The sequence below is a fragment of the Leptonotus elevatus genome, chromosome 16 (assembly GCF_054856555.1).
Source record: "Leptonotus elevatus isolate MCC_2025b chromosome 16, RoL_Lele_1.0, whole genome shotgun sequence".
Classification (NCBI taxonomy): Eukaryota; Metazoa; Chordata; class Actinopteri; order Syngnathiformes; family Syngnathidae; genus Leptonotus; species Leptonotus elevatus.
The window spans coordinates 15,625,318-15,640,838 of record NC_141254.1 but is presented as its reverse complement, the minus strand read 5'-3'; the positions used below and the strand labels follow the sequence as shown (position 1 = coordinate 15,640,838).

The 15,521-nt window shown below is 39.2% G+C and overlaps 1 protein-coding gene across 1 annotated transcript; it reads right to left on the bottom strand.

The window, feature by feature from the left end:
* Window positions 1–2,840: 2,840 nt before the first annotated feature.
* Window positions 2,841–8,975, bottom strand: LOC147160952 (transgelin-like). Its single transcript, XM_086098314.1, has 5 exons — window positions 8,696–8,975; window positions 4,145–4,334; window positions 3,890–4,058; window positions 3,711–3,813; window positions 2,841–3,590 (listed from the first exon to the last, which is right to left on the bottom strand). Exons 2-5 carry the CDS (start codon window positions 4,325–4,327, stop codon window positions 3,428–3,430), a joined length of 618 nt encoding a protein of 205 aa, XP_085954440.1. The 5' UTR covers window positions 4,328–4,334; window positions 8,696–8,975; the 3' UTR covers window positions 2,841–3,427.
* Window positions 8,976–15,521: the final 6,546 nt, after the last annotated feature.

Here is a 15,521-nt window from a genome sequence, read left to right as displayed (position 1 = left end):
CCCCCACGCCGAGTATTTCCCCACCCATGATTTGAACAGCTAGGCTTGGTGAAGATCAAGAGCCACTGGTAAGCTGCACTGTATGAAACACAATCATGTAAAGGCACCCACCATGACACAAAATAGTAATAGGTTTTGCCTGATTTCCTCCACTGGCCAACAAGAATGAGCCTGTGGGCGTCCAAACAGGCCACCAGTGACCATAATGTTCCTTACTGACTTCGCAACCTACAAACTTGGCTCATGGTGCTCCACCTGGGACTGTGGCCAAAGTCTTTGCAGACTTTTTCCACTGCGTCACTCAAATAATCTGTATCACTAATTCTAACCTGATGACCACAATAAATGTGATTTAGGGATTTTTAATTAAAAAGTCCCTATCACAACAACTGACTGTAAGCCTACTTATTGAGGGTAGTAGTAAAAACATGGTAATTGAATTACCAAGTGACACTTGGACATTTTTTGGAAAAGATGATGACACGGCAGTTTTATGTATCACAGTGACAGCAGTTTTCAGGTCCAGATTTACATTTTAAATTTATTATAATTTTAATCCCTTAAGGGGGACATTTACTATTCACTTATGCAAGCATTTCAGGCGAGGTGTAGTGATGTGACGTACAAAAGGTGTTGCTTCGTATAGTGTTTTGAGGCAACTATAGACAATAATACACTTTTTTTAGGTTGTGACAAATTGTTTGATATTTGCGGCAGGGCTTGGTCCATTCCGCCATGAATAGTGGTCACTTATAATTAGTCAAGTCAACGGAATTTTATTTATATAGCGCAAATTCATAATACCGCAACTCAAGGTAACATCTGCGTAACACATCCTGTCAAAATAAAATCACGTAGTAGAATATTATATAATTCTCATGCCTCATAGTGGCCTATATAACAGCCGCACTCAATAAACAACAAAACGCTTGAGTGCAGCGGCTAAATAAGTGACCATGGAGGCCAAAGAAAGTGTAATGAGACTGCTATTACAGCGCTGAGCTTTTATTTTGAAGGCCTGATATTCGTGGGATAGAGAGAAGAGAAGATGCATCATTGGCGATATACAGGTTTGTTTGTTGTTGTTTTTGCCTGGAGCTGAGCTCGAACTGGTTCAAAATCCAAAATCCTGATATATAAATAATGAGAAATTTAAAAAATAAAATAAATATATATATAAATACCTTATGGGCTCAGACAAGCATTCACACTCAAAAGATCGTATCTCTAACCTCGAGGCTATTGTTACCCAGCTATGCCCCTGTATGGCATTAAAGTACATTCCACTGGGGCGAGGCAAGCAAAATGTTGCGCTTTGTCACTTTTAATATGAAATAAAAATAAAATATCCCCTGCGAAATTTAAAAAAAGCTAGGCTCCACTGATCAGCTTGGGTAGAGTTGTTGAAATGTGTTTTTTCTCTCTCACTCTTCACTATCGTCATCATGTGTGTCTCCCCTATGTGCAGCCAGTTTCTTATAAATAAATCCCCAATATCCTCTTTGTGCTACATTTGGAGCAGACGAAGATAAGAATGAGGAGGAAGGGGAAAAGGAAGTCTTTTTTGTTTGGCCTTCCTCTGTAACTATTATTCCTTTTTTGAAAATGCTTACAAAATTCCATCCTTGCTCTGTCTTGACTTCACCTTCTTTCTGACCTCAAGATGTCATAATCTCCAATGCTCGATGTTGTCCTTTCAAAACAGCAGAATGTTCTAGATGCTTTATCTCTGTCTCCTTCTATAACTCACTTATCTGTTTTGACGTACTTTCCTGACTTTGACATTTGCCCGAGTCTCTCCATGCTGGGCATGTGTGCATGTGACACACGAGCACAATGGCTGCTCCCAACAATAGTCATTGTGCCTGAAACCCCATGATGTGTATTTCACCACTGCAATCACTCCCAGACTATATTGTCGCCTTCCATTTTTGGGCAGATTTTTTCTTTCTTTCTGTAGCTGTAGATGTTATCACGTAGCAGTGTTTTGCTGCACTCTAAAATTCTCAGATAGTGTTATAGTTCAAGATATGATGTTATATAACACACGCGAGTCTTGTTTTAAGCACAAATATTTGTTGAAGTGAATCTTTAGTTTCTGACCATGTCTTTTCCACTTACCTGCAGAAAAAAAGTTATTTAAATTAATGGCAAGTTAGGCACAAAGTGAGTTATTCATGGTTGAAAACTAAATGTAAAATGTTAAGGATGGTGCACTCTGTTCTGAGTGAAAATTATTTGAACCATCAGGTCATGATGGACTAACACGCACAGCATGAAAATTTCAGTCATTCTTTTTTGTTTCGCCAGAGGGAGCCCACGTACCACACTAGCGCAGAGGACACCATCTTTTTTTTTTTTTTTTTAACTCAGTGCTAATTATTGGGTAATGCTAATGACAGGGCTACCAGTTTTATATACAGGTAAGCTCCTGAAATAACAAATTTGCTGTAATTATTTGTGGGTAAATCTTCTCGTCGTTGTTAGCTAGCTAGCTTGTCTCCATGAACGCTATGGTTTGGTTGTGCACTACAGTACTGACCTTTCAGCTATACAGTACTAAAAATTAAAATAATGTATTGTTTACAAATTGACATCATTGTAAATATGTTTTAGACAAAAAAAGATTGCAACAAACATAAGTTAGATGCAGCTCAGATTTAAGTAGCATTATTATTTAGTTTTTTTCAGCATAGCAATACAGTCCAGGGTGCGAATTTCAGCACATTTGACTTCGGCGGTTCCACTGTATTGCACGTATATTCAAGGCAAGCTTAATGTCGCGATCACCTTCTAGAGCAACATGCGGTGGTGCCATTATCGTTCATCACACAGCAGGCTTCTCAACAGTTAAAAGGAACTTTATTTTCAAATCATTTTCAAACAGAATGTATTACATCAAAAGATGGCCATCATCTTGATAAAAAAAAAAAAGTAAAATATTGTCAACAAAAATGAAGCAATAGAATTTGAATGCATCCCACTATCTTGTTGTATTTTCTCTAATTTCCTCTTTATCTTTGCGTTATTCCATCAAATCTGTCTTGCACTTCTGCTACGAATGTTTGCTGGAGTTGCCTTGAAAGCACCGTAAGTAAAGCCCATATAGTTGAATCAGATGGATTTGATCTCTCAAACGTCCAAATTGAATCAACTTTAATGCAATTCAGCTATAGGATAAAAAAAAAAAAATTATGTGAAACTTGCATAATATGTACTTTAGCAGTTACATTCTAAAGGGATTGATCTGTTTTGTTGTCGACGAAACACATCTTTATTGACAAGTGTTGACGTTATGTGCACATGGTTGCTTTGGTCCAGTTTGGTCTGAAAAACAGACGGGTCACATTTGTCCTCCTAGCCTGAAGATTCACTGCGCTGGCTGGCCTTTCACTGAGCAGAGGGAACGTCCAAAAACGTTTTGGCCTCAGTTGTTGCAGTTGTTGTTGTTGATGATCTGTCTGTGTATCCCGTAGCCCGTCATGCCAGCCTGAGTCGCCATTTTGTTTGTGCCCATTTGCAGGCCGATGATGTTCCTGCCTTCGCTCAATTTCTCCTCCGAAAAATCCCTCCTGTTCTCTTGTGCCTTCCTGTAGACAAATTATATATATATTTTTTTATAACTATTTCTTTCTTACAATACAGCTTACTTTGACATAGCATGATTTTAGAGAGAAAATGGCGTGGGTGGGGGGGGGGGGGGGGCTTACTTATGGAACCAGCTGGCGTCTCCTTTGTAATTCCCATCATTCTTTGTGACAGCCAAGCTACCCAGAGCCGTCAAGGTCCTCTGGACACCTGCCATATCCTTGCCTGGAGATGAATAATCAAATCAATAAAACGCGCCGCAAACACTAGTGTTGCACACATCATTTGAAAGCCGTCTTACTTTCATAGAGGTCAACAGTTTGGAACATGTCCGTTTTCGTCACTCCGTATTTTTCTGCCGCATTGAGGAACAAGGAAATTTGCTCCATTTTAGCAAAAGCCATTCCGGAGCTCTTGGCCCTTATTGGCTTGTTGGGCGCATTCAAGCTGTTCATCAGCTCACACAACAACTAAAGACACAGAAAGTAGTTGCTTGTTAAAGATGATGTGGCGGTGGCACGAAATAATAGGGATGACAAATCTGCATCCAACTTACACATCCATTCTTTAGCCATTCCTGGAAGCCGACTTTGCCTGGCTCCGCCGGCCGGCCCGCATTAGGTCCACACTGGGCCACGATCCACTCCACCAGTGTTTCCTCAAGCTCCAGGTCGTATTTTTTGTCCATCTTAACCTGCAACTCGCGGGTGAGACCGTAAGACGGGCCCCTGTTTGCCATGTTGAGCCTGTTAGAAGGGAAAGTTAGGTTTTATAAACGGCAAGAGGATTTCCGCGCTCTTTGGCAGGTTATTTTGTACTTTCCGGAATGTCTGTTTAATGGAACATTTAGTGATGAGCCCACTAGCACTGGAAGATCAAGAGGGGGAAAAAACAGTTAGACCATTCCCTCAATTCACATTTTTGAGTTTTCAAATCGTTACTGATATAGGACAAACCACAGTATAGGACATAATGAGTAACATACCTTAGTATTGCAGCCAGACCCGATAGTGACTGTAAAATGTTATGTTAGCTTGTGTCATCACAGCTTGAGTCAGGCTTTGTAGTCTGGTTTTCATGTGCGACGGAAAAGGCTCTTTAATTTTTGTGTCCTTTCATGTCTATGATTTAATGCAATCTCGCTCATGTGATTTTTTTTCCACATTGTTTGAACTGTGACATTTTCTAATTGTTGAAATAAATTATCGCGGAACATTGACAGTTCTGAAATTGTAATGTTGCAACTTCATGCTTGTCAATGTCACGCACACGCACACAAAAAAATGCTGTCATGCTTGACTTCATGTGAGACTCCAGCGCATCATAAGCTACTTTTGCTTTTTGTTTAGCTTTATTTTTCGATTTATTTGATTTTGATCTCCCATTGGATTGTCTCAGAAATGTGTGCTAGATTTATTTATTTATTTATTGTATTAACTATAGCAGCTCTTCAGTCCTTACTTACACAGACCAAGAAGGCAAGGCCGGAAAAGATAGTTGATGCAATGCTCTTTTAATTTGTGAAACGATCATGACACAAAATCGCTCCCATTTCAGTAACACCCACTCCCACCACTTCTATTTACTAACACACGATTGCCATCTCAAATTTGTATGTGTGTGCTGACATGTCATGAGGGAAAAAAGGACGGAGGAACTCATGTCATGACATTGTCAGAGGAGGAGTTGGAAATGTTTTTTGTTGTTGTGTTTTTTTTTTGTTTGTTTTTTTAGAACAGTCCACTCCTATCCTGGTGTATCCCCGTAAGAAGATCGTACAGATCCGAGACAATACACCACTAAAAATGAGCGTCTCATGAGGTGGCTGTGGAAACAATGCTCTTCATTTATGATAGTTTCTGAAATAATGAAAATAGGATTCAATTGTTCCTTGGTCAGTTTCCCGAAACCTTATTAACCGTCATTTTTGCAGAACCTGTAAAGTGAATTCAGAGATTTGTTTCTAAATATCTGTTTGAATGAGTGGTTATCCAGTGAATTTGCTTGGTAGTTAGTTACTATTAATAGGCCCATCTCCCACTATAGTAAGCAATTAGGTAGCTGGCTATGCTAGGCCCATTTCCCACTACAGTGTGCTTCTCGCTAGCTAGCTATGCTTGGCCCATCGACTAGCTAGCTAGCTAAGCCTTCACACTGAAGATAATGTACATCTTCCCGTAATTTAAAGAACAGCTTGTTTTTATTATTTAGATTATTTAGATTCCCAACTGAGGAAGTGACTCCATTGCAATTGATTAAGGATATGTTTGTTTACAGCAGTTTAAACCAAAACTGTATTGCATTTATCTATCGTATCGTGTGATTAGCGTTGGCCACGTGGCATCCATTGTAGCCTGGTCCTCCTGGAAAGGGGATCCCTTCATCCATGATCCCCTCTCAAGGTTTTTCTTTTTTTTTGTGCATTTTTCCAAATGGGCTTTCTGTTAGTTTTTCCTTGCCCAAGTGGGAGGTTTAGACCAGGGGATTTTGTTGATCTATGCGAACTGTCGGCTTCTGAAGCCCTTTGAGGTACTTTTGTGATTAAGGGCTATAAAAATACATTAGACTTTACTATCTTTTTTTTATTTTTTACTTAGCATTAAAAAAATATATTTCATGCACAACTCCCTGTTCATGAGGACAAAAAAAGACTCACTATTATTAATTTTTAGATTCATAAATACACATTAAAATAATGTTAGTGATTGACAAAAAAGTACAAGTTTTGTTGATCTCCTGTAGCCTTGTTTTCTCGGAATCATGGCTGACTTCTACCTCCTATTAATGCCGTATGAGTTTCCTGTTGGCTTCTACAGAATAGTCCTTCCTGCATCCTGTTTGCTCATTCAGCTGTCACTTCCTTCCTCCCTGGCTAACAAAGAACGTTATGTGTATACAAGACTCTAAACAAAATGCCAAACAAACACTGCCTGCAAAAAACTGCCCTAATGGCTAACCCTCCACAAAGCATGTCTAGTCGGGAAAGTATAGCTGTAATGGCTTTGAAACATCTAAATCCCTTATTTAAATCATTTTGTGGCATATTTTACTGAAGTAGATGCCATATGGAAGTGTTTAGCCTTGGTAGGAAAAAAAATTCCCACACTTCCTTTTTCTCGCCTGCACGTCTATGGTATGTATGCCTACTGCAAATATTAGGAATGCGCTTCTTATTTTATCGCTGCAGTCACAGTGCTCTTATGTTGTGCAGCACCTTTGTTCCTCCGGGGCAAAAAGGCACACCTATTACATCCCTTGCAAAACAAAAGGCCCGTCTTGCACAATGCGAGCTGGCTTTTTGACAAATGATAGTTTTGTCTAATGGCTCCACACTGCTTTGGATGAGACTTGTGTCTGTTTATTGGCTGAGGTTGCAGCGGTTATATGGGCGGTAAGAGCATATGCCTGTTCGCTAAATGATTCCAAACCGACTCACTTTATCAAAAACATCTGCTTGGACACTATTTCTTGCCTATCTCAAGATCTGTGCTGTCAGGGCATATCCAAACTACTCCAGACGTACTTATCGGTGAACGAAATGACAGCAAAAAAAAAAAAGTCTGTCCATTTTGACCTTAACGTGCACTTTGAGCCCTCAACCATGTAAACAGCTGATTGGAGGTCACAAGGTCCAAAAATCACAGGTTAATTTTTGGTTGTGTTTGTAAACACATGATGCCATTTAAGAGCATGAGTTGAATCATATGTTTTTGATATTTAGCTTATACAGTAGCACATTGAATGGATGATTTAACACTAGGGGGGAAAATGATTCATTGTTGCTATTCAATTAGTATTTCCATGGTGAGGAATTTGCTTTCTTTACTTATCCTTTTTAGGGTCACGGGTTAGTTGAGTCTATCTATGTGTCACTTAAATCACTTCCACACACTAGACAATAATTCACATAATACTTCCTGAACTATGGGACTGGGTCATAAGTTACTAGAGTAGCAGCAGGAAAATGAAAGGAACAGAAAGTTAATCATATTATAAAGGATCTTGCATGCAACTTGAAACTCGAGTGTGGGGTAAAGTTTACATGAGCTTTTCTTTACTGTGTTAAATGTGCTAAAAAAAAGTACATATATTTGAATGCTGTCTTGCTTAATTTCACTGCCCAAATTAGGACAAATGTCTCCATGTTGAAACCGCCATCATTTGTCCTTTTTACACGTGTGACAAATGAAATGTGGATCTGCAACTCAAACCACACCTTCAGTCTCTGCTGAGCGTTATCGTTTATACGTCATTTAAGACTGTTTAGACCATTTCACTGTACTTGTGTACAGTTAATAATAATAGGTTCCGTGTTTGACCTAGAGCAGATTACGGCGACCAAAATTCCAAAACAGATTGCAGACAACAAAGCAGTAGAGCAAAGTGTGTCGCTTATTCAGGATGGCTTTTTTTTTAATTATTTATTTTTAAACACTTATACGACATACTACTTCCAAAATCAGGTACATTTATTCACATACATAAGAGTGGGTATTTAAATAGTATGTGGGGATTGCTATGACATGCTGTTTATCACTGGCCTTCATAGTCCCTTGAAGCTGTGTAACTCACGTATGACCCTGGGTGTTGCTGATATCTCTCTTTGTAGGTGTTTTGCAACGTCCTTGTTGTTGCATCATGATGAGTTATGCGGCGTAATACTTGTAACACATCGCCTTCCGATTATAGGCACAAGTTCCTTACCAATTTGAACCAGAAGAATTGAATTAAACTCTATCTAGTGTTGACCCTGACTGGGAATTCAATGGCACATAACTATCGAAAAAGGCCCTTGAGTTCGGAACAGCTATTATTCAAAACAAATGGCTACTTTTGTGCAGTCAGTTGAAAATCCCATTTTAGTCCCAGCAGTACTTGAAATGCTAAAGTTTTGCAATTCATCACAAAGTGTAAGAAGAGAGGATTACTAAAAACAAACAGACAAAAAAATAAAATAAAATCCGTCCAAGGAAGAAGGAACTTTCACCACCTGATTCCTAGTATGAGTGAGCCAGATAGGAGACTTTCAAAACTTTTGGCGCAGCTAGCCTTTAACACTTACGAGATTGAAAAGTGAAAGTAGGGTGAAAAAGGAGCATTTACTTACTTTTTGTGTAGTAGCGTTCAGGTAAGTAATGGTACACTTGTCTTGCCTTTTGCTGCTCTCCTCCCCTTCTTATCTAATCCCTTTCAACGCAGTACACGGTGCACTGCGCAGGTTGCCAAGGTAAATACTGCAAACAACCTCGTCTGAAATATATGACTTCTCCGCATTCAAGAGAAAAGAGGGAGTCCAAAAAAAAAAAAAGAGATACGCCTTCACGTCCTCTAATTTCACTCTGTGACCCGCCCCTTTGTTCTTTCTCCCTTTCTTTGCTCAAATTGTAATTCCTTATTTAGGAGAAGGGAGTGAAGGAAAAAGAGGCCATGTGACAGGGGGAGTTTGGTGTGGTCACTGAGAAGCATTTTCCAAATATCTCCCCCCCCCCCCCCCCCGCCCCATCACTGCGGAACAGCACTGGATTAGGGGGGGGGGGGGGGGGTGATAGAGGCATCAAGAACAGTTTGTGGGAGGACAGGAAGGAGTCTGATTTATGGGAGAGCGGGGCCGAGGAAGCAGACGGACGATCTCACCTCACGCCTGCGTGTTTGTCTTGTCTAAAATCAACACCGCGCTCACATTCATTTTAATCTCAGTTGAAAAGAACAGGCCACGACACGACCCACACCATGCTGGCTGGAAGCGTTGGAACTGAAACGTGTACCTTGTTCACAGTTTGTTTCCATGCCAACAAGGGGAGACACGCCCCGCGCCAAACATGCCAGACAAGAGCAAGTCCGCACATGGTGAGACTCTTTTACGACAAACAATGACATCAGATGAGTGGAGTCATCGGTTGAGGCCTTGCAGGTCGTGAGCAAACATTTGTTCAGAAATGTTGGGAGTTGAGTTTGTGACGACTCACTATGACTGCTTTTACAACTACTTCCTGTAAGCAGTGTGATATGAAACTTTTAACTGTAGGGACAGCTACAGTGTTTTTCATGACTACACTTGTATTGTACCTAAAGTTGTGCGGTGGAATTGTTTCACTGCACATAAACATCACATAAAAAAAATACCAGTGTGAATATTCAGTCTGCAATACACATCAACTGCATTTGAGCTTTTATTTGCATGTGGCTCTGATCCACAGTTTGGAAGATCATTTATCGGAACACATCCAGTTTTGGAACATGTGTCTCACTTATGTGTTTTTATGTCTGTCTCGGTACATTAATGTCATTCATTATTCAAACAAATAACACTCAGTTCCAGATTTGGGGTTGCCTGTGAAGACAACATTTAGCCTCACAGTGAAACTCCACTATTTAGTAACTGACTATACCGATACAGCAAATATACCACAAACTATTATCCCAAAACACTTTAATATCATTTCAAATCAATCTTACGACTTTACCCTTGAAAATAGATACTTCAACTACAATTTTACGTGCTGTCAAGCTAGCCAGCTATCAGCTGGTGGCCAATGCTAGCTAGCTAGCTACTCCTCTTCATGCTAACATTGCGCTTGAGAGGAAGCAGGACATTTGACTGGCATTTTAGGGTGTTAGAAAATCTCATTGTTGGTTAGAGACTACTGAAGAAATTGTGAGTAGGTGAGTTTTCTCTGTACTAAATAGAAGTTTAAGAAGCTGAGACTTTGTCTTAAATACTTATTGTACTGAGAGACCCACTGTGTTTTTCATTGTTTTAATATTAACACATGCACAGGACATACAGCTAGCTTCTCCCATTCCAATTCAAAGTTGTTACCTGAAATGTTCCTAGCTAGAAAATGTGTCAGCCAACACCTACCTAGCAACATAATTGCTGTAATTATTAAGTTTCAAAACAAAAAATAACAAAACAAAATACTGCATGTGAACACACTTGTCTAGCTTGGTAAAAAAAAAAAAGCACATACATAAGAAAATAATATTAATAATCTTTTCAATTTTAGAGGTGCTGAGATTCAATTGTACCCCACAAAAATAGTCTAGAAACACCCAGATGTACCGAATCCTGTGTACACCATTGTGTACGTAATGTCCCCATTGAATCGCCTCAGGCTTCCTCTGCACACCACCAAACATCTGGTGGCTCAGGCGCAAGCTCTTCCTGTGAACAGACCTAACAGGTTTAATTTGGTTTTGGGGTGCTGTGACACTCCGCTGCGTGTTAACGATCGTGCTGGGAGCCGCTAATTGAAAAACAGTCGCCTGGAGGACAGACATAAGTGTGAGTTCATGAGGGTGTCAAAAAAATGACGCGCTAGACAGAATTAGAATTTAAACGAGTGCAGGTGAATAATTCAGAAAGTACAAACAAATACTTACCCCCCCCCCCCCCAAAAAAAACTTAATAATGTTTTCTGACTCTTAAGATCTATAGAGTACTACACAAACAAACCAAACATTTACTTCACCATATGTATAATCCAATGAGGTTCTTGATTCCTTATGACTACACTACGGATGTCTTCTGCATATTTAGGCCTGTTTTTATTCATTTATTGACAATGTCTGCAGTATTGCCTTGAGTTGTGGGAGATAAAAAGCTGCAGCGTGTGCTGAATCTTTGATCTTAACATTTCATGTGCCCAACCTTACACCATTAATGGCTATGTGAGCCGTGAGAGGTGTGCTCATAATGAGGTAGTGGACGTGCATGAATAAAAAAGACCACAGGCACTGCATGATACCACAGGACCAAAATAATAGTTGGACACAGCAGGGAACACATTTATATTCCTTATCTATTTCAAGCCTTCTTTCATACTTGCTGTGATGTAGCACAAAACCGTTTTTGTGAGACTGCGGCGTTTTGGTCTCCACATGGTTTCCTTTTCTTATGTTATGCATCTGTGCTACTCTTTGATGGCCAGTGTACTGCTGTTTTAAACCTAATTTCCCTTGGGGATCAATTGTCTCCTTCTTTTCTTCTTTTGAGGATTAGCAGTCAGGATGGGTGCTGTAGTGTGGAGGAAAATCCTCTTGAGGGCGCTGTGTTTCATTCCACACACTGCAGCCACTGAGCTTCTAAACTGTGACCCCTAAACGTCCATATAAATCTTATGCTTGCCATCTCCCCCCTCTTGTAAGGCTGTAGGATGCTCACCAGCTGCGCAATGAATATGTTCAAGGTGGATGTGAGGTTTGGTGTAGTCCCTAACAGCACTAAACCTTACACGTGCCACATTTGTGTGACTACACCAGAGTGTAAAATGTGCACGCACGCCATCATAAACAGGCCACATGCCGTCTATGAGACAGTAATTTAAGAAATAAGATTACGGTTGTGCTTAATCCATGTAGCTTGCGTTTATTGATCCAGTGTGGGGGATGTGTGCTGAGAGATTGAACGACTGAGAGCCGCGGGGTCCACGGACAACCTACACTTGTGTCTTCGTGAAGGGTATATACATCATTAGCGGCTAATGGGAGGCCACCTCCGTTTGCATTTGAAAAACACAATTTGGCCGCCGGTTTCACACTTCTTTTTAACATCCAGCAACTAACAGTGGCGTGTCGGGATGACAAATGTGGCGTCCACACGCCGACTGGATTTATTGCCGCCGAGCCTAATTTAGGCTTCCACTGGAGGATTAGGTGTTCTTAAAGCCAATCCGTAGAGATATGTGGGTGCAGTGGTGTGATCACATGTCCGTGTTCACACCCCATTGAAGTCCTGAAATATATTTTTAGTCTTCAGCTACGCGAGTAAAATTCATGTTAACAGCTGTAGAGCATCTCCATATGTACAGTATGTATTCTTAAACCACGCTGTGAAAAGGCCACTTTGTTGTCATTTTGACATTGTAATGCAGTAAATAGTAGGACTGGCGCAGGAAGACATTTGAGGTGAGTCTTGATGAAGGAGCAGGTAGAACAGTTCGACCTTCATTTTGTCTACGCACTTAAGGACACGGTGTCCCAAAAGTCACCATACACTACTCCAGGGGTCGGCAACAGGGGTCGGCAACGTTTACTGTCAAAAGCGCTATTTTAGGCCAAATAAATAACCAAAAATCTGTCTGTAACCACAAAACATTTGAAGATTGTGATGAAGGAAACAGTGTGTTAGTGTTAGTCTAATATACTGAGAGCTCAAGACAGTGCTAATTTCAGCTGCGCAATAACAGAAATATATGCAGCATCCAATGCTTTGAGATTCATTCTCTTCTGCCTTTAATCCTTTTTTTTTCAGACTTCGTTTTTCATGCATTTTTCTGCCTTTCTGTCAAATTTCTTACATTTTTGACAATTTTATGGACATATGGTAATTTTCTGCCTCTTCTTTCTTTTTGTGTGGACATTTTCAGGCTTTTTTGGGACATTTTTCTGCCTTTTTTTATTAATTTTTTCATTTTTTGGGGCATTTTATGATAATTTGGGGGATTCCTTCTTGTTTTTGAACATTTTCTTTCCTGACTTTTTCTTGGGACATTTTACAGTTACTCTTTACATTTTATTTTCTGCCTTTTTAAAAATACATTTCCTGACTGCTCACTATTTGGCAATTTCATGGACATTTTATGGTCATTTTCTGCTTTTCTTCTTCCTTTTTGGAGATTTTTTAGGTAATTAAAAAAAAAACGTTTTTCATCTATCTTTCGTCTCTTTTTCTGGCAACTTAAAAATGTGGACTCTGACATTTTAACAAATATTTCATTGTTATTATTATTATTATATCTCTATCATTAATTCATTTAAATAATATTTTATCTAAAAATAAAGATGATTATGTATTAATATTTTTTTATTTCTACTACTATTTTTTTTTTTAAAGAGATCCACAGCGTTTTCCCCACACTGTCTTCAGGTTGTTCAAAGGCTTCAAGGGGAAATGATGATGACGATTCTCAGAGTGGTGCTGAAATGTCGAACTGCGCTGACAGAAAAACGTCTTTCCAAGGGGCAATTTTGCAAAGCAGTTCCAATGTCAATTGACTAGCCATGGGCAAGGGAATGATAAGTTTACAAAAACTACAATGCCAAAGCTGTCAATTGCTGGATGGCCTCACGTCAGTTCGAATTATAGCTGAAATGAAATAGAAAAAAGGAAATGAATAGTGACTTTTGGGATACCTTTTACATTAGTCATTGTAGTATTGCTAAAACTACCAATTTAATGGTGGCATTGGTTGAAAAAGACTACGTACCCACGCAGCAGTGTTTTAACAAATATTTTTGTCCAGATTATAACACATTCACGGGCTGCAAATTCTTGTTGGCCAATCAGAAGGCTGAAAATTTGCTTTGGTTGAGCATTCTGATGCTACTGTTACTCAAGCGAGAGATAATAAAGTGCATTTAAACCATTTTCACCCTTGTACTAGAAAAGACCAAATGCACCAAATTCCTTTTGGACGAAGGATCAAAAACTCAAAAATTCATGAACTTGACTTTTGTGATCCATGCTAAGAGTCAAAGTTTTTAAAAAATTTTTTTAAACTAACAAAATATGCCAAGTGCTAGTCCAGTGACCATTGAATTATCAATTTTAATAGTGTGTATTTACATATTTCATTTATGTTTTATGCGAGGCTATTTACCCAAGCTAGAAACAATGAAAACAAAATACTGTGGATTCTGAGAAGACTAATAGGCTATTCATAGCCCTAAATATGTATTTTTTCCAGATAATGTCAGCACATTGCAGTGTACTGTGTTGACGCTCCTCGCTGATGTATTCTCTGGCGGGTTGCATCATGTCTTGCCAGCATGATGTCACGTTATTTATGTCGCTGACGCACATATCGCCATCCCGCCTACACGCGTCGCCAGATCAGGATTTACCATTCCAAATGACACGCTCGACGGAAGTACTTGGCGGAAAAAACGGAATGTTCATCAATCATATAATTGTATAATCACCTTATCTAATTAGATTAGATAATTTACTCTACATTTCAGTTTTATTTGTCCATTTTTAACAACAATATGAATTTGAAATCAGAAGTCATGGGAAATCATGAATAGTGTTCTGATGCATAATCGTGATTTGCTGATTTGTCTATTTTCATGTGTTGGATTTTTATTTTTTGGGGAATTATTCCTCCACCATACTGTGGCATCCTGGTGGTTGAGGAGCGTTGTTTTGTTAAAATAAGTGTTTTTGGCCACCATTTTGTGGCATCTGTGGGCAATTTTAAACCTTTTTGTGGGGGGGCGATGATTCTTCGCTATTTGCGGCAGAGCTCAGTCTGAATCATGCTTTGGGCTGTTTGTCTTCAGCTGGAACTGGGGCCTGTCAAGGTGGGGGGAATTATTAACAGTTCTGAATACTAGTCAGTTAGCACAAAACATTTAGCCTTTTTGCTAGGAAAAATAAAAAATATTTTTAGTTGAGTTGTACAGTTTATAGGTCACATTAATGGTAAAAAAACGTTTTTTTTTTTAAACAGTATCTTGGTCTCATTTTTTTGTTTCACAAAAAAACTGGCATTTGATAAGAGAGGGGTGTGTAGACTTTTTATATCCACTTTACATTATTGTCCAATTGATATCAAGAATGGAGTTAATGAAGATTATTATTACTTTTGTTCATAAAGAGTGCAGAAAATTTCAATTTTGGTGTATTTTTCGGAAACAAGAAAACAAAACAAAGGCATCTAACAAGAACGTTAAAGAAGGAGCATTTTATTTGCTTTAGTGGGTTAAAAGTGTGGGCTGGATAATGTCGCCTGGAGGTTGACACATGAGATATAATGCAACCTAATTCCTTAACTGATTTTAAGAGTACGTAGACAAAGAGAGATGGAGATAAAGAAACACTTATAGAAAGAAAAGAGGGACTATTGAGAGACAGCAGGCGTATATAATGGTTATCTAGATGGACAGATGAGGGAGAGTCATTGTATTTTAATGTTACCCAGGTGGTAAAG

Excerpts from the sequence above, each read along its gene's own strand:
- LOC147160952 (XM_086098314.1), bottom strand. The coding sequence starts at position 4,327 with ATGGCAAACAGGGGCCCGTCTTACGGTCTCACCCGCGAGTTGCAGGTT. Across the intron at positions 4,059-4,144 it reads AATGGCTAAAGAATGGATGT|TTGTTGTGTGAGCTGATGAA; the intron begins GTAAGTTGGATG and ends CTGTGTCTTTAG. Across the intron at positions 3,591-3,710 it reads GACGCCAGCTGGTTCCATAA|GAAGGCACAAGAGAACAGGA; the intron begins GTAAGCCCCCCC and ends ATTTGTCTACAG.